This window comes from Coregonus lavaretus (assembly GCF_964263955.1).
Source record: "Coregonus lavaretus genome assembly, chromosome: 25".
Taxonomy (NCBI): domain Eukaryota; kingdom Metazoa; phylum Chordata; class Actinopteri; order Salmoniformes; family Salmonidae; genus Coregonus; species Coregonus lavaretus.
In genome coordinates this window covers 42,987,723-43,007,833 of record NC_140012.1, presented here as the reverse complement: position 1 = coordinate 43,007,833, position 20,111 = coordinate 42,987,723, and the positions used below count along the sequence as shown (strand labels likewise).

General features: G+C 41.0%; 1 protein-coding gene across 1 annotated transcript in view; it reads right to left on the bottom strand.

The window, feature by feature from the left end:
- Positions 1-4,688: 4,688 nt before the first annotated feature.
- Positions 4,689-20,111, bottom strand: part of LOC311100733 (poly(ADP-ribose) glycohydrolase-like) — a 78,172-nt gene continuing 62,749 nt past the window's right edge. Inside the window, exons 15-18 of the mRNA XM_084141694.1 lie at positions 19,752-19,860; positions 15,773-15,878; positions 11,354-11,482; positions 4,689-5,546 (exon numbers count right to left, since the gene is read on the bottom strand). Of these exons, the coding sequence (XP_083997820.1) occupies positions 5,425-5,546; positions 11,354-11,482; positions 15,773-15,878; positions 19,752-19,860 (466 nt within the window). The 3' untranslated portion in view covers positions 4,689-5,424. The remainder of the gene's footprint in view (positions 5,547-11,353; positions 11,483-15,772; positions 15,879-19,751; positions 19,861-20,111) is intronic.

The following is a 20,111-nucleotide window of genomic DNA, read 5'->3' as shown; positions in this document are numbered from 1 at the left end:
CATCTGTAAATACGAATCAAATCGTTAAATTACAAGACTAGTTGGTTTAGCCACGGAAAAAGACAGGACTCTTCCCGCTAGCCATGATTGGCTGAGATAATGGATGGGCTGGACATGCCCGAGAGATGAGTTCTGATTGGTCTGCCATGTAGCATGCTTCTGTCTATACCATGAGCTGCTCAGTATGTGTAGATAATCCTTTCTAACGCAGCTTTTTTGAAAAAGATATCACAAAGAACTGCAAAAAGTGTTGCTAATGCTCTCCACTTTCTGGAAGACGATCGTGCCATGCTGAGTCTCTCTGACTCTGAAAATGAATCAGACGATGAGGACATCCCTGATTTAGGTCAAAACATTTTATATAATTGAACCAGACATTCTAGTCTTCTGAAACGGCAATCAACAGTGTTGTTGTCACGTAACAAGTTGATCGAGTTTTGAAATCAGTGGAATGCCTGTGGAAGCAGAGTATGATAGCTAAGGAGATGGAGAAAATTCTGACGTTTGATTGCAAATATGCGGAGGGAGTCGAAAAGAGAACACACAGAAGGCTGTTGTATAAAACACCTGTCTCCAGATTACATCTTGAAACTATGGGCAACCATGGCATCCGTGACAGAGGGAGAAGCGTCCATCCATGTATACGGGTAAGAGAGTCTAGCTAGCTACATTTTCAGATATTATACATTTCTAATTTTGTCAGAAATTTGCAAGTTAGCGTACTGTTAGCTAGCTAGCTAACGTTAGCTGGCTGGCTTGGTAGCTAAAGTTACGTGTATGATCTGTGTAGTACTATTATCTGTATCTCAGAAAGTCATTTGCATTGCTAGTTACAGTCTAATGTTAGCTAGCTCGCTACCTTTGAACCAAGCTGGTTAGCTTTAGCTACCTGCAGATTCATGCACGGTAGTAATGTTATGAGTTGGAATTATGGTTCATTGTCTAAACAAAACACTCCACTATGCAAGGTACTATTTCACCATACTGTTTACACCTTCTGTATCCTGTGCATGTGACAAATAAACTTAGATTTTAATTGATATAGAGTGTTTACTAGAGACGGTAATGTGAACAACAACATGACCTGCACCAAAGTCAAATTAGGATATAACGTTAGGCCAACGAGACAGTGTCCAAGTTCTAAAATTCTATGGTAGAATGCCTTCTACAGTGGGGAAAAAAAGTATTTAGTCAGCCACCAATTGTGCAAGTTCTCCCACTTAAAAAGATGAGAGAGGCCTGTAATTTTCATCATAGGTACACGTCAACTATGACAGACAAAATGAGGAAAAAAAATCCAGAAAATCACATTGTAGGATTTTTAATGAATTTATTTGCATATTATGGTGGAAAATAAGTATTTGGTCACCTACAAACAAGCAAGATTACTGGCTCTCACAGACCTGTAACTTCTTCTTTAAGAGGCTCCTCTGTCCTCCACTCATTACCTGTATTAATGGCACCTGTTTGAACTTGTTATCAGTATAAAAGACACCTGTCCACAACCTCAAACAGTCACACTCCAAACTCCACTATGGCCAAGACCAAAGAGCTGTCAAAGGACACCAGAAACAAAATTGTAGACCTGCACCAGGCTGGGAAGACTGAATCTGCAATAGGTAAGCAGCTTGGTTTGAAGAAATCAACTGTGGGAGCAATTATTAGGAAATGGAAGACATACAAGACCACTGATAATCTCCCTCGATCTGGGGCTCCACGCAAGATCTCACCCCGTGGGGTCAAAATGATCACAAGAACGGTGAGCAAAAATCCCAGAACCACACGGGGGGACCTAGTGAATGACCTGCAGAGAGCTGGGACCAAAGTAACAAAGCCTACCATCAGTAACACACTACGCCGCCAGGGACTCAAATCCTGCAGTGCCAGACGTGTCCCCCTGCTTAAGCCAGTACATGTCCAGGCCCGTCTGAAGTTTGCTAGAGTGCATTTGGATGATCCAGAAGAGGATTGGGAGAATGTCATATGGTTAGATGAAACCAAAATAGATATTTTAGGTAAAAACTCAACTCGTCGTGTTTGGAGGACAAAGAATGCTGAGTTGCATCCAAAGAACACCATACCTACTGTGAAGCATGGGGGTGGAAACATCATGCTTTGGGGCTGTTTTTCTGCAAAGGGACCAGGACGACTGATCCGTGTAAAGGAAAGAATGAATGGGGCCATGTATCGTGAGATTTTGAGTGAAAACCTCCTTCCATTAGCAAGGGCATTGAAGATGAAACGTGGCTGGGTCTTTCAGCATGACAATGATCCCAAACACACCGCCCGGGCAACGAAGGAGTGGCTTCGTAAGAAGCATTTCAAGGTCCTGGAGTGGCCTAGCCAGTCTCTAGATCTCAACCCCATAGAAAATCTTTGGAGGGAGTTGAAAGTCCGTGTTGCCCAGCGACAGCCCCAAAACATCACTGCTCTAGAGGAGATCTGCATGGAGGAATGGGCCAAAATACCAGCAACAGTGTGTGAAAACCTTGTGAAGACTTACAGAAAACGTTTGACCTGTGTCATTGCCAACAAAGGGTATATAACAAAGTATTGAGAAACTTTTGTTATTTACCAAATACTTATTTTCCACCATAATTTGCAAATAAATTCATTAAAAATCCTACAATGTGATTTTCTGGATTTTTTTTTCTCATTTTGTCTGTCATAGTTGACGTGTACCTATTATGAATATTACAGGCCTCTCTCATCTTTTTAAGTGGGAGAACTTGCACAATTGGTGGCTGACTAAATACTTTTTTTCCCCACTGTACGTAAGAATGCCCTGATTTTATTCCGTCTCACTCACAACCGTAAGCTATTTTCTGTAATGAGCTCGCCATTAACTTGTAAAAAGTGATCTTGTTGTGAGTTTATTTTCCTAAAATAATTAATAAAATGTGCTAAAGTTAAGACGGTCAGCTATGATATGGTCATTATTTGAACCGGCTAGCCAGCTAACTTAACGTTAACAAGCTAGAAACTAACCAAAACATTGTTTAGAAAGTTGCTTTTCGTTGCTGGTTTGCTAGATTGACATATACTAAATTCATTTTTAAACGGATGGGTTTATTGGTATTAAAATACACCAGTTATGTTATATTGGACCACCAGGCTGCTGATGTCATGCAGCCTGTCGTTTTTGTGTTTATACTTTTTCATAACGACAAGCTTGATGTCAGACGACAATAGAATTTTCATGATGTCACTGTGACGACTGTCTACAGACATGTCGATAGACATAGTATAAACCAGCCTTTAGTCTGGAAATCTTTGGTTGTTTAGTCCACTACCGTACTCACTCTGTTTAGCACATGGCCTCACATGTGAATCCTTAAAGAGATGGGTGGGGCTAAGGCTTAAGAGGGCGTGAACGATGCTGAATGGGTGTAGACAAAGAAGCGCTCGCCAATAGGTGTAACAAAACATTCAAGGGCCATTTTCTCAAAAGTGGGGTTACACGTTTATTAACTTTCAAAGCAGAATTACTTTCCCATTGTTCCTCAACTGTAGTGTATGACATACCATTTTCTTGCTCTGAGTCTCTACTTTTATCCAATGTAAAAAATACAATTTCAAATTTTAAAACATAAGACTGAATCGAGCCGGTCGGCCACTTATGGTTTAATTTTAACCTGCACCATTAGTCATTGAGGTTGTTAAGGTATATTTTTATTTTAACCTGCACCATCAGTCATTGAGGTTGTTAATTCTTAAAAGTCTGAGCTGACATATGGAATTGTTTTAAGATGGTCGTACTATGGATCATTTAGCTATTTGATTTTGAATTTTAGGACCCCTTTAGGTTTCCAAAAAATATATACAAAAATAACACATTCATAAATGGCAAAAAAGACAGTCCAAAAATAAATCTTAAGAAACAAAGTTTTGAAGTGTCTGTCCTGTATCTAGCAGACATAAGAAAGACCAGGAAATATATATATATATTTTTTTTTTTACACATATTTAACCCCTTTTTTGGGTAGGCACAAAACTACCTTCATACTTTCATTCATTTTCAAAAAAAACGGTACCGGTTACCTTCAGACGAGTCCCGTGACTCTTGTGGGGGTCGGAGACCGCCATCGTGTTCGTCATAGTCATCTTTCCATAGAGAGGTCATAATAGTTTGTAGGTCAAACCGTTCAGAGTCATCTTTCCATAGAGAGGTCATAATAGTTTCTAGGTCAAACCGTTCAGAGTCATCTTTCCATAGAGAGGTCATAATAGTTTCTAGGTCAAACCGTTCAGAGTCATCTTTCCATAGAGAGGTCATAATAGTTTCTAGGTCAAACCGTTCAGAGTCATCTTTCCATAGAGAGGTCATAATAGTTTCTAGGTCAAACCATTCAGACGCTACAGACATTGTCGTAAAAGGACAGATTTTAGAGATATCTCCAGCTTAAACTGACAGATTTTGATAGGGATTTTTGTATTATGTTACTTAGATTGACACACTGGTGCGTCAATCAACTCTAGGGGGTTAAGGTATGGTTTCATTTTAACAACCTCAATGACTGATGGTGCAGGTTAAGGTATGGTTTTATTTTAACCTGCATCATTGTTTCTGTGAATAATTGAGGTCTGAAAAAGGACATTTGAAAGACAGTGCAGGCAGATGTTATATTCAATATTGGTGCTTAGGATCATATTACGAACAGAAGAAAAAAAAAAACAATATTCGTATATAACGAGTTACATCTTTTTATTAATTATTAAAACAAATCCATAATCACACAAAACATTTCAAAACCAATTTCTCACTTTTCAATGTTTCAAGATGTTGAGGCATACAGCATTACCTTAGTGAATCACTTTTCCTAGAGTCTGAGACTACTACTTAAGAGTTGAAAATCTAATCAAATTATAGAACAGGGTGTCATTAAGTACACTTGTTCATATTATTTCCTGCATGTGGCACAAAAAATACAAAATAATATATCCACTTAATGGAGGCCCGTGGCTAGGGCCATGATAATCTGAAATATTTGAAAGAAATGATCACGGCACACACGTTTAAGTGATCATTCCCACATAGTGACACATCTTCTCTCCAGTGCAGAACAGAGTAACTAGCCAAAGACTGAAGATCAATGTAAAAAATATTTTTATTTCTCTGAGCTCTCTCCTCTCTAATAACTGCTATTCATTCTTTCCCTTTACTGGACTTCTGACAGCTGATTAATTTAGTGTGGATATGTGTGGGTGTAAAAAAAAAAGAAAAAAAGACACATGACACACTCACAAGATGGATGGCAATCTTTGCTTTACCTTCCCAAATCACAATCGCAACACATCGAAGCTCTATCCAATTATGCATTAGCTACCAGTAGATGGGGGGGGGGGGGGGGGGGGCTGCGTGTGGTGTGTGCGTGCGATGTGGTGTCTAGGGGGAGCCGACCTGTGTGTGTGTGTGTGTCTGGTCTAGGGGGAGACAGAGCTGACCTCCTGGTAGATGAAGGAATAGAGGCTGACGTCAGGACAGCGTGTGAAGCAGCTCTGACACACTGAACTGTAGTACTGACACAGGAAACTGTACAGAGCCCCTATGGAGACAGAAACAGAGACCACGTTAGATACATCATTCATTCACCAAACAACCACAGCAGAGAATCAGGAATAGAGGGCAAATGCTGACAAATGGTATTGTAATTCTTCCTGATTTTACAGGTTGTGATTTAATACAACAAATTGTTTACCAAAAATACATAATTCTATAACCAATATAGTTAGGTGTATGCCTTTGCAATGTGCAAAATACTCCAATACATTTCAGTGTTGTATGTATAGAACTATAGAACACCAGACAGTGTTGTATCTATAGAACTATAGAACACCAGACAGTGTTGTATGTATAGAACTATAGAATACTAGACAGTGTTATATGTATAGAACTATAGAACACTAGACAGTGTTGTATGTATAGAACACTAGACAGTGTTGTATGTATAGAACTATAGAACACTAGACAGTGTTGTATGTATAGAACTATAGAACACTAGACAGTGTTGTATGTATAGAACTATAGAACACTAGACAGTGTTGTATGTATAGAACTATAGAACACTAGACAGTGTTGTATGTATAGAACACTAGACAGTGTTGTATGTATAGAACTATAGAACACTAGACAGTGTTGTATGTGTAGAACACTAGACAGTGTTGTATGTATAGAACTATAGAACACTAGACAGTGTTGTATGTATAGAACTATAGAACACCAGACAGTGTTGTATGTATAGAACTATAGAACACTAGACAGTGTTGTATGTATAGAACTATAGAACACTAGACAGTGTTGTATGTATAGAACTATAGAACACTAGACAGTGTTGTATGTATAGAACTATAGAACACTAGACAGTGTTGTATGTATAGAACACTAGACAGTGTTGTATGTATAGAACTATAGAACACTAGACAGTGTTGTATGTATAGAACTATAGAACACTAGACAGTGTTGTATGTATAGAACACTAGACAGTGTTGTATGTATAGAACTATAGAACACTAGACAGTGTTGTATGTATAGAACTATAGAACACTAGACAGTGTTGTATGTGTAGAACACTAGACAGTGTTGTATGTATAGAACTATAGAACACTAGACAGTGTTGTATGTATAGAACTATAGAACACTAGACAGTGTTGTATGTATAGAACTATAGAACACTAGACAGTGTTGTATGTATAGAACACTAGACAGTGTTGTATGTATAGAACTATAGAACACTAGACAGTGTGTATGTATAGAACTATAGAACACTAGACAGTGTTGTATGTATAGAACTATAGAACACTAGACAGTGTGTATGTATAGAACTATAGAACACTAGACAGTGTTGTATGTATAGAACTATAGAACACTAGACAGTGTTGTATGTATAGAACTATAGAACACCAGACAGTGTTGTATGTATAGAACTATAGAACACCAGACAGTGTTGTATGTATAGAACTATAGAACACTAGACAGTGTTGTATGTATAGAACTATAGAACACTAGACAGTGTTGTATGTATAGAACTATAGAACACTAGACAGTGTTGTATGTATAGAACTATAGAACACTAGACAGTGTTGTATGTATAGAACTATAGAACACCAGACAGTGTTGTATGTATAGAACTATAGAACACTAGACAGTGTTGTATGTATAGAACTATAGAACACTAGACAGTGTTGTATGTATAGAACTATAGAACACTAGACAGTGTTGTATGTATAGAACTATAGAACACTAGACAGTGTTGTATGTATAGAACACTAGACAGTGTTGTATGTATAGAACTATAGAACACTAGACAGTGTTGTATGTGTAGAACACTAGACAGTGTTGTATGTATAGAACTATAGAACACTAGACAGTGTTGTATGTATAGAACTATAGAACACTAGACAGTGTTGTATGTATAGAACTATAGAACACTAGACAGTGTTGTATGTATAGAACACTAGACAGTGTTGTATGTATATAACTATAGAACACTAGACAGTGTTGTATGGATAGAACACTAGACAGTGTTGTATGTATAGAACTATAGAACACTAGACAGTGTTGTATGTATAGAACACTAGACAGTGTTGTATGTATAGAACTATAGAACACTAGACAGTGTTGTATGTATAGAACTATAGAACACTAGACAGTGTTGTATGTATAGAACTATAGAACACTAGACAGTGTTGTATGTATAGAACACTAGAAAGTGTTGTATGTATAGAACTATAGAACACTAGACAGTGTTGTATGTATAGAACTATAGAACACTAGACAGTGTTGTATGGATAGAACACTAGACAGTGTTGTATGTATAGAACTATAGAACACTAGACAGTGTTGTATGTATAGAACACTAGACAGTGTTGTATGTATAGAACTATAGAACACTAGACAGTGTTGTATGTATAGAACTATAGAACACTAGACAGTGTTGTATGTATAGAACTATAGAACACTAGACAGTGTTGTATGTATAGAACTATAGAACACTAGACAGTGTTGTATGTATAGAACTATAGAACACTAGACAGTGTTGTATGTATAGAACACTAGAAAGTGTTGTATGTATAGAACTATAGAACACTAGACAGTGTTGTATGTATAGAACTATAGAACACTAGACAGTGTTGTATGTATAGAACACTAGACAGTGTTGTATGTATAGAACTATAGAACACTAGACAGTGTTGTATGTATAGAACTATAGAACACTAGACAGTGTTGTATGTATAGAACTATAGAATACTAGACAGTGTTGTATGTATAGAACTATAGAACACTAGACAGTGTTGTATGTATAGAACTATAGAACACTAGACAGTGTTGTATGTATAGAACACTAGACAGTGTTGTATGTATAGAACTATAGAACACTAGACAGTGTTGTATGTATAGAACTATAGAATACTAGACAGTGTTGTATGTATAGAACTATAGAACACTAGACAGTGTTGTATGTATAGAACACTAGACAGTGTTGTATGTATAGAACTATAGAACACTAGACAGTGTTGTATGTATAGAACACTAGACAGTGTTGTATGTATAGAACTATAGAACACTAGACAGTGTTGTATGTATAGAACTATAGAACACTAGACAGTGTTGTATGTATAGAACTATAGAACACTAGACAGTGTTGTACAGTGAGGAAAAAAAGTATTTAGTCAGCCACCAATTGTGCAAGTTCTCCCACTTAAAAATATGAGAGAGGCCTGTAATTTTCATCATAGGTACACGTCAACTATGACAGACAAATTGAGAAAAAAAATCCAGAAAATCACATTGTAGGATTTTTAATGAATTTATTAGCAAATTATGGTGGAAAATAAGTATTTGGTCACCTACAAACAAGCAAGATTTCTGGCTCTCACAGACCTGTAACTTATTCTTTAAGAGGCTCCTCTGTCCTCCACTCGTTACCTGTATTAATGGCACCGTGTTTGAACTCGTTATCAGTATAAAAGACACCTGTCCACAACCTCAAACAGTCACACTCCAAACTCCACTATGGCCAAGACCAAAGAGCTGTCAAAGGACACCAGAAACAAAATTGTAGACCTGCACCAGGCTGGGAAGACTGAATCTGCAATAGGTAAGCAGCTTGGTTTGAAGAAGTCAACTGTGGGAGCAATTATTAGGAAATGGAAGACATACAAGACCACTGATAATCTCCCTCGATCTGGGGTTCCACGCAAGATCTCACCCCGTGGGTTCAAAATGATCACAAGAACGGTGAGCAAAAATCCCAGAACCACACGGGGGGACCTAGTGAATGATCTGCAGAGAGCTGGGACCAAAGTAACAAAGCCTACCATCAGTAACACACTACGCCGCCAGGGACTCAAATCCTGCAGTGCCAGACGTGTCCCCCTGCTTAAGCCAGTACATGTCCAGGCCCGTCTGAAGTTTGCTAGAATGCATTTGGATAATCCAGAAGAGGATTGGGAGAATGTCATATGGTCAGATGAAACCAAAATAGAACTTTTTGGTAAAAACTCAACTCGTCGTGTTTGGAGGACAAAGAATGCTGAGTTGCATCCAAAGAACACCATACCTACTGTGAAGCATGGGGGTGGAAACATCATGCTTTGGGGCTGTTTTTCTGCAAAGGGACCAGGACGACTGATCCGTGTAAAGGAAAGAATGAATGGGGCCATGTATCGTGAGATTTTGAGTGAAAATCTCCTTCCATCAGCAAGGGCATTGAAGATGAAACGTGGCTGGGTCTTTCAGCATGACAATGATCCCAAACACACCGCCCGGGCAACAAAGGAGTGGCTTCGTAAGAAGCATTTCAAGGTCCTGGAGTGGCCTAGCCAGTCTCCAGATCTCAACCCCATAGAAAATCTTTGGAGGGAGTTGAAAGTCCGTGTTGCCCAGCGACAGGATTTTTTTCTCTCATTTTGTCTGACATAGTTGACGTGTACCTATGATGAAAATTACAGGCCTCTCTCATCTTTTTAAGTGGGAGAACTTGCACAATTGGTGGCTGACTAAATACTTTTTTCCCCCACTGTACATAGTATAGGGAGGTCTGATGTGAGCCAGGGGAGTACAGTAGATATGGTAGAGGGAGATCTGATGTGAGCCAGGGGAGTACAGTAGATATGGTAGAGGGAGATCTGATGTGAGCCAGGGGAGTACAGTAGATATGGTAGAGGGAGATCTGATGTGAGCCAGGGGAGTACAGTAGATATGGTAGAGGGAGATCTGATGTGAGCCAGGGGAGTACAGTAGATATGGTAGAGGGAGATTTGATGTGAGCCAGGGGAGTACAGTAGATATGGTAGAGGGAGATCTGATGTGAGCCAGGGGAGTACAGTAGATATGGTAGAGGGAGATCTGATGTGAGCCAGGGGAGTACAGTAGATATGGTAGAGGGAGATCTGATGTGAGCCAGGGGAGTACAGTAGATATGGTAGAGGGAGATCTGATGTGAGCCAGGGGAGTACAGTAGATATGGTAGAGGGAGATCTGATGTGAGCCAGGGGAGTACAGTAGATATGGTAGAGGGAGATCTGATGTGAGCCAGGGGAGTACAGTAGATATGGTAGAGGGAGACGCGTCTTAAATCATCAAATGCATTTCAGTATTAAGTGAGTGCAATTAACTACCAGGTACAAACAAAACCCAGAAGTGTTTCTGCCCTCCAGGACTGAAATTGAACAGGCCTGGTATAGAGAGAGCCATGGGAGTGGCCTACACATGGAGAGGAAGATGTGCCTTACCGACGCTGACGTGTCTCTGTGTGAAGGGTTAGGGACATGGTAGTACACATTGTGGAGAGGGAGATTGTATGTGCCTTACCGACGCTGACGTGTCTCTGTGTGAAGGGCTAGGGACATGGTAGTACACATTGTGGAGAGGGAGATGTGCCTTACCGACGCTGACGTGTCTCTGTGTGAAGGGTTAGGGACATGGTAGTACACATTGTGGAGAGGGAGATGTGCCTTACCGACGCTGACGTGTCTCTGTGTGAAGGGTTAGGGACATGGTAGTACACATTGTGGAGAGGGAGATTGTATGTGCCTTACCGACGCTGACGTGTCTCTGTGTGAAGGGTTAGGGACATGGTAGTACACATTGTGGAGAGGGAGATTGTATGTGCCTTACCGACGCTGACGTGTCTCTGTGTGAGGGTTAGGGACATGGTAGTACACATTGTGGAGAGGGAGATTGTATGTGCCTTACCGACGCTGACGTGTCTCTGTGTGAGGGTTAGGGACATGGTAGTACACGTTGTGGAGAGGGAGATTGTATGTGCCTTACCGACGCTGACGTGTCTCTGTGTGAGGGTTAGGGACATGGCAGTACACATTGTGGAGAGGGAGATTGTATGTGCCTTACCGACGCTGACGTGTCTCTGTGTGAGGAAGTAGTGCATTTCGTAGACGTCTTTCATCAGGGCGCTGTCACCAAAGGTGAAATAGGCCACGTCTCGGCCCGCCTCAGAGGCTGCCAGAATCTGGAGCAGAGCTGGAGGGAGTGGGGAGATGGGGGGGGGGGGGGGGGGGGGAGAGAGAGATGGAGAGAGAGGGAGAGGAAGGGAGAGGAAGGGAGAGAGAAACCGTCTATACAGGGCCGATGCTTTCTTCAGATACAGTACAAGACAGGATACCAGGATCCTAGAGTAAACACGCTGAAGACTGCGACAACACAACCAGATTCAGCCAGAGCAATTTAAACTGTCATATTTCACACCAGGACTCAGAATGAATTAAGAAATGAATGAATACCCAGTCCCCCCACTGAGGAGCCAGACTTAGTCACCGTGTGAGCAGGGGAAGGCAGGTTCTGGCCCCAGAACCTTGTGAATATTTCATAAAGAGTCTGGAAATAAAGTCTGCTGATTAATAAAGCAACCGGGACAGAGAGGCAACAGTAACGAGCTACGAACACTGCTGAATAAACATCTGCAACGCTGGGGGCTGAGGCTTCTCTTTTCACAGACTTTCAGTTCCTCCTTTTTCATGTTGTCATCACTCTTCCAACTTGTCCCACAATTAAAAGCATGGATGGAGCTATTTGAGAGCAAAACCAAGTAAACAGAGGGGAACACTGGGCTATATTAAGTGTCTGTTCTCCCCAGAGGCATGCCATTAAGAAGACAGTGGGGTAAGAAAACTGCCAGTTGACTTCATAGAGACAGGGGTCCTGCCTGCCTGGCTCTGGACCGGCGCTAGGCTGATTAACTAACTGGTTCTGGACCGGCGCTAGGCTAATTAACTAACTGGTTCTGGACCGGCGCTAGGCTAATTAACTAACTGGTTCTGGACCGACGCTAGGCTAATTAACTAACTGGTTCTGGACCGGCGCTAGGCTAATTAACTAACTGGTTCTGGACCAATGCTAGGCTAATTAACTAACAGGTTCTGGACCGGCGCTTGGCTAATTAACTAACTGGTTCTGGACCGGCGCTAGGCTAATTAACTAACTGGTTTTGGACCGACGCTAGGCTAATTAACTAACTGGTTCTGGACCAGCGCTAGGCTAATTAACTAACTGGTTCTGGACCGGCGCTAGGCTAATTAACTAACTGGTTCTGGACCGGCGCTAGGCTAATTAACTAACTGGTTCTGGACCAATGCTAGGCTAATTAACTAACAGGTTCTGGACCGATGCTAGGCTAATTAACTAACTGGTTCTGGACCGGCGTTAAGCTAATTAACTAACTGGTTCAGATAAATAAATACAAAATCGAATCCATTTTGAATTCAGGCTGTAACACAACAACATGTGGAATAAGTCAAGGGGTATGAATACTTTCCGAAGGCACTGGATATACTGAGTATACCAAATATTAGGAACACCTTCCTAACATTGAATTGCACCCCCCCCCCCCCCTTTTGCCCTCAGAACAGCCTCAATTCGTCGGGGCATGGACTCTACGAGGTGTCGAAAGCGATCCACAGGAATGCTGGTCCATGTTGACTCCAATGCTTCCCACAGTTGTGTCAAGTTGGCTGGATGTCCTTTGGGTGGGGGACCATTCTTGATACACACGGGAAACTGTTGAGCGTGAAGAACCCAGCAGCGTTGCAGTTCTTGACACAAACCGGTGCGCCTGGCACCTACTACCATACCCCTCGTTCAAAGGAACTTCAATATTTTGTCTTGCCCATTCACCCTCTGAATGGCACACATACACAATCCATGTCTCAATTGTCTCAAGGCTTAAAAATCCTTCTTTAACCTGTCTCCTCATCTTCATCTACACTGATTGAAGTGGATTTAACAAGTGACATCAATAAGGGGTCATAGCGTTCACCTGGATTCACCTGGTCAGTCTGTCATGGAAAGAGCAGGTGTTCCTAACGTTTTCAAGCCGATTTATGTCAAAACTGTGACTAGGCCACTCAGAAACATTCAATGTCTTCTTGGTAAGCAACTCCAGTGTATATTTGACCTTGTGTTTTAGGTTATTGTCCTGCTGGAAGGTGAATTGGTCTCCCAGTGTCTGGTGGAAAGCAGACTGACAGGTTTTCCTCTAGTCTCCCAGTGTCTGTTGGAAAGCAGACAGACAGGTTTTCCTCTAGTCTCCCAGTGTCTGGTGGAAAGCAGACAGACAGGTTTTCCTCTAGGATTTTGTCTGTGCTTATAGCTCTGTTCTGTTTATTTTTATCCTAAAAAACTCCCTAGTCCTTGCTGATGACAAGCATACCCATAACATGATGCAGCCACCACCATGCTCGAAAATATAAAGAGTGGTACTCAGTGATGTGTTGTGATGTATTTTCCCCAAACATAACACTTTTTTTTTTTCAGGACATGACGTTAATTTCTTTGCCACATTGTTTTCCAGTTTTACTTTAGTGCAAACAAGATGCATGTTTTGGAATATTTGTATTCTGTACAGGCTTCCTTCTTTTCCCCTCTGTCATTTTGGTTAGTAGTTTAGAGTAACTACAATGTTGTTGATCCATATTCAGTTTTCTCCTATCACAGCCATTAAAACTCTGAGCTGGTTTCAGCCAGTGTATTTAGTCTTAAAGCACCACTGGGTGCTAACTGTTAGCGGTAGCGCAGGAGTCTGGCGGTGTCCTCCTATGAGCCCCTCTGCCTATAGACAGTGGTGTAGGAACACTAATGGGATCGTTACCATGGAAATGTACTTGAATTACACCGAGTCCCGATTTGTTTTACTTTCAAATGTATACCAAACGAAAACCACTGATTTCAAAGTTTTACAAACAATGGAACACCTTGAACAATTAAACTTTTCGCTTTTTACAAAAAAACAAATATACAGGAAGAACTGTGCAGATACAACGTTTAGTGGCAAAATACAATTGAGGGAGATTTTACCGTAATTCTGTTACCAAACTTTGCATCTGCACATCTTTTCCAGTAAACCTTTATTTAATATTTTTTACTGTGTCAATTGTTCAAAGTAGTCATTGTGCATAGGGTTTGTATGGTTTGTTAAACTTTGAAATCAATGTTTTTTTTTTGTTTGGCATACATTTTAAAGTGAAAAATCGGGAGTCTCAGCGTAATTCCGTTATCGTGGAATTGCCCCTAGGTCCATAATGGATGGGTGGGCTGGGGCAGGCGATCAATTCCACTGTTAATGAAAAATATCAACGTTGTCATTTGATCAATAAGTGGGCAGACAAATAGGCATTAAGTAAATGAATGTATTCCACAGCCAAGGCTAACGAGAGAGGGGACAGGCCATACTAACTGCAATGCGTTCCAAATGGTACCTTATTCCCTACTTTTAGTGCACTACTTTTGGCCAGGGCCCATAGGGATCTGGTCAAAAGTAGTGCACTATATTATAGGGAACAGGGTGCCATTTGGGACTCATGTCAGGACTGGAGGTTCAAATCATACTCTTTCTCTCCTATACTCAACAGTACAGTCCACTGGAGGTTCAAATCATACTCCTTCTCTCCTATACTCAACAGTACAGTCCACTGGAGGTTCAAATCATACTCCTTCTCTCCTATACTCAACAGTACAGTCCACTGGAGGTTCAAATCATACTCTCTCCTATACTCAACAGTACAGTCCACTGGAGGTTCAAATCATACTCTCTCCTATACTCAACAGTACAGTCCACTGGAGGTTCAAATCATACTCTCTCCTATACTCAACAGTACAGTCCACTGGAGGTTCAAATCATACTCTTTCTCTCCTATACTCAACAGTACAGTCCACTGGAGGTTCAAATCATACTCCTTCTCTCCTATACTCAACAGTACAGTCCACTGGAGGTTCAAATCATACTCCTTCTCTCCTATACTCAACAGTACAGTCCACTGGAGGTTCAAATCATACTCTCTCCTATACTCAACAGTACAGTCCACTGGAGGTTCAAATCATACTCTCTCCTATACTCAACAGTACAGTCCACTGGAGGTTCAAATCATACTCTCTCCTATACTCAACAGTACAGTCCACTGGAGGTTCAAATCATACTCCTTCTCTCCTATACTCTTCTCTAACCCTGTCCACTTTGGACCGCGACGACGCAGAAGTATGTTAAATGTTAAATTCTTTAAAATGTGTTTTTCGAATAAGGTTTTATAGCAAAAATGGTGATATGTGGTTGTGTTTATTTTTTTTAACCTAATTTAGTTAAAGGCACGTATTGCAAGTTGCCCTGGATAAGAGCAGAGTTTAACTTGGGCCGGAACAGAAAATGAGTCCTGGCACATATTCAGTCCACCAAAAGAAGTGGAAAAGAGTGTCTACTAAATGACTCAAATGTAAATGTAACATCAGCCATTTTGAGTAAGTGCTATGCTGCCCCAAGCTTACCTTTAAACCTAGCGTCTCCCCCGAACACTCCACAGCCCCAGTTCCCCGTAGCAACCGCAGAGAGATCCTCACTCCTCTCCCCCGGGCGGGAGAAGCCACAGTATGCCTAAAGGAGGGGGGGGGGGGGGGGGGGAGAAAGATTTGGAAGATATACAAAACAAAACACAAAAAAGAGCAACCACATTTCTCAGACATGGGGGGATCATGTAAATTGCACTGGTGAGAAATAAACTGAGTCGTCAGTTGGTCAATGCTGATGTGAGAATACTGATGTGACAGTATGTCAAGTCATCAGACTAGGGCAGGCCCTGGCTGGGTACCAGTAAGTAGTAATACGATGAGATCTCATTAAACTACACTAAAGCCAGAAGGAAGCCTTAGGGCTCCTCTGATCACTGTTTAGTGCAGTTCCACATCTCTGTTTAGTGCAGTTCCATATCTCTGGTAAGTTCCATAACGTAATCATGAGAACTCTAGTATGGTCCTATACATTAACACACGTAAATGGAAAATATATAACATAACAATGTAATGCATGCTGCCTGCCGGGCCTAAAGCTTGGCACATTATTAAATTCAATGCATGCTGCGTGCCGGTCCTAAAGCTTGGCACATTATTCAATGTAATGCATGCTGCGTGCGTAAAAAAAAGCCCTGAGGAAAGATCCGGTTGGCCTGAGTATTAACCATGCATTTTTAAAATGATCATTTAACAACTTCACAGTTCACACATATAGAGCTTGATTTCATTTACACGTCGTAGAACTGCCAATTACACCTATCCGACCTACGCCCCATTCACATCTGGAAGGGATTTTGATATGGATTGACTTGACAAGACAGGTGTCTTCTAACATTGACATGAGGCACCTCAGCAAATTAAATGATGGATATATACGCAAGGGGCTCTGGACATCCATTTTCACTTGGGAATTAAGGTGACTTAAGTGAGAATGAATGCTGAGTACGGCTCCTCCCCTGTCGTGTCCCAAATGGCACCCATTTCCCTACATAGTGCACTATGGGCCCTGGTCAAAAGTAGTGCACTATATAGGGAATAGGGTGCCATTTGGGACGTACACCCCCTGTCTGTCCAGTGGTAAATTCTAGGGTTTAAAAGGGCAGATTGGGCAGTTTCTTAAACAACCCTCCAAACAGAATTGCTCTCCATGTTCGGGTTATTTTTCACCTCCTGTTAGAACGGTCAGCTTTTTTTTTTTCTTCCTGAAGTGAGACTTCACAACATCAACGTAATGTCTTTTAATTTCACTTTGTCAATTACTATCAGAGAATATTATGTGAAGAAATGGATACCTGAAGTATTCTGATGTAATTTACCACCATTGTCAGGTTGCTATTGTAAAAAAAGAATGTGTTCTCAATAACTTACCTGGTTAAACAAAAGGTTAAATAAACTTGATTTAGATCAACTAATGCATAAAATAGCAGATCATAATGGGACATGATAGCCTTAATTAACTAGCTAAACATTTCATCACTCAAGATGGCATCTTCCATTCTTAAACCAACTCCAATGTTTATTGTTTACCTCAGAGGAAGAGTACACGTTAGTCATTTCAGATGACGTTACATTTGGCAGCAGTGACTATGAGATCATTGTGTTGTCTTTGTCTGATTGTATGCAATGGCTCGACACTAAAGCTATTAAATCAACGTGACAAGGCTAATTTCAACTTCAATTAAGGTTCTCACTGATGCATATAATCATTTTAAAGGAACGACACTCGCACACTCACACACACGGATGGAAGATCAAAGCTTAACATCAAACAGCGATAGCTGTAGACTAACGCCCTCCTTACTTACACCGTCATTAATATTACAGATATGTTCATATTTGTGTCTACAGTACAACGGACGACAAATTTTACTTAAAGCAGAAGCACTCCAGATATGAGAAGCAGAGAATGGGTGATTCCCAAGGACGTAGCCAAGAATATATCTAGAGTGCCTTCGGAAATTATTCAGACCCCTTGACTTTTTCCACATTTTGTTACGTTACGACATTATTCTAAAATGGATTAAATACATTTTTTCCCTAAATCTAAACACAATACCCCGTAATGACGAAGCGAAAACAGATTTTTAGAAATCTTTGCAAATGTATTCAAAATAATAAACAGAAATACCTTATTTACATTAAGTATTCCGACCCTTTGCTATGAGACTCGAAATTGAGCTCAGGTGCATCCTGTTTCCATTGATCATCCTTGAGATGTTTCTACAACTTGATTGGAATCCACCTGTGGCAAATTCAATTGATTGGACATGATTTGGAAAGGCACACACCTGTCCATATAAGGTCCCATGTCAGAGCAAAAACCAAGCCATGAGGTCGAAGGAATTGTCCGTAGAGCTCCGAGACAGGATTGTGTCAAGGCACAGATTTGCAGAAGGATACCAAAAAATGTCTGCAGCATTTAAAGGTCCCCACGAACACAGTGGCCTCCATCATTCTTAAATGGAAGAAGTTTGGAACAACCAAGACTCTTCCTAGAGCTGGCCGCCCGGCCAAACTGAGCAATCAGGGGAGAAGGGCATTGGTCAGGGAGGTGACCAAGAACCCGATGGTCACTCTGACAGAGCTCCTTAGTCCCTCTGTGGAGATGGGATAACCTTCCAGAAGGACAACCATCTCTGCAGCACTCAACCAATCAGGCCTTTATGGTAGAGTGGCCAGACGGAAGCCACTCCTCAGTAAAAGGCACATGACAGCCCGCTTGGAGTTTGCCAAAAGGCACCTACAGGACTCTCAGACCATGAGAAACAAGATTCTCTGGTCTGATGAAACCAAGATTGAACTCATTGGCCTGAATGCCAAGCCTCACATCTGGAGGAAACCTGGCACAATCCCTACGGTGAAGCATGGTGGTGGCAGCATCATGCTGTGGGGATGTTTTTCAGCTGCAGGGACTGAGAAACTAGTCAGGATCAAGGGAAAGATGAACGGAGCAAAGTACAGAGAGATCCTTGATGAAAACCTGCTCCAGAGCACTCAGGACCTCAGACTGGGGCAAAGGTTCACCTTCCAACAGGACAGCGACCCTAAGCACACAGCCAAGACAACGCAAGAGTGGCTTCGGTACAAGGCTCTGAATGTCCTTAAGTGGCCCAGCCAGAGCCCGGACTTGAACCCGATCGAACATCTCTGGAGAGACCTGAAAATAGCTGTGCAGTGACGCTCCCCATCCAACCTGACAGAGCTTGAGAGGATCTGCAGAGAAGAATGGGAGAAACTCCCCAAATACAGGCGTGCCAAGCTTGTAGCGTCATACCCAAGAAGACTCGAGGCTGTAGTCGCTGCCAAAGGTGCTTTAACAAAGTACTGAGGGTCTGAATACTTATGTAAAATATTAATTTTTTTAGATTTTAGTTTTTATAAATTAGCAAACATTTATTAATGTCTATATTCATTTTCCCCCATGTTTATTCCATTACAGACACCCTAATGCATACTTTTAAATTATATTATATGAGCTAAACTAAGAAATACAAATATATATATATATATATATATATATACACAAAAATGTTCCTTAAGTAGAACTTGTAGAGAGTAGTAATGCTTCTGTCCCCACTACAACAACAAAATACTTAAATACATGTAAATTTGTTGTTGAAACATTTAATTGCAATATTGTAGAATTCCATTCATTCCTATGGAGCACTGCTCCTGCTGGGGAGAACCAATATGGCCGCCCGGTGGCTTCAAAGCCTCTCATTGGCCAATACATAGCATCAGCAATCCAGGGGTTTATATATACGTCATTGACCCCAACCCAACAAGACGACCATGTTCATTTTATAAGTTGCCAAATGGTTACATCATGAATGGGCGTTTTGTATTCATTATCCATTTTCTTTTTTTTACTGAATGGTGTGCATGAAATCTCCAGCCACGAACTATGCTCATCTTATTGAGTTACCACTACTCATCTTATCAAGTAACCACTACTCACCTTATTCAGTTCTCTGTTCATTTTATCAGGGTGAAACTGTTCGAGGAAGCTCCTGAACTTCAGAGCGTCCATCGCTACGATCTCTGTGCACCTCCTCTGCCAGGAGTCTCTGTGGACGACAGGGTTAGGGCAAATCATTCAAATGTATTTTATAAAGCCCTTTTTACATCAGCAGTTGTCACAAAAGTGCTTTACAGATAGCCAGTCTAAAAAAACAAACAAAGAGCAAGCAATGCAGAGGCACAGTGGGAGGAAAAAGTCATTAAATCATGCTCTTGGTAATTGGTTAATCAATATTGTAAACAACTTCAGAGCGAAATCCCTTAAATATGTAGAGTGTATTTTAAAAACAGTCTGATC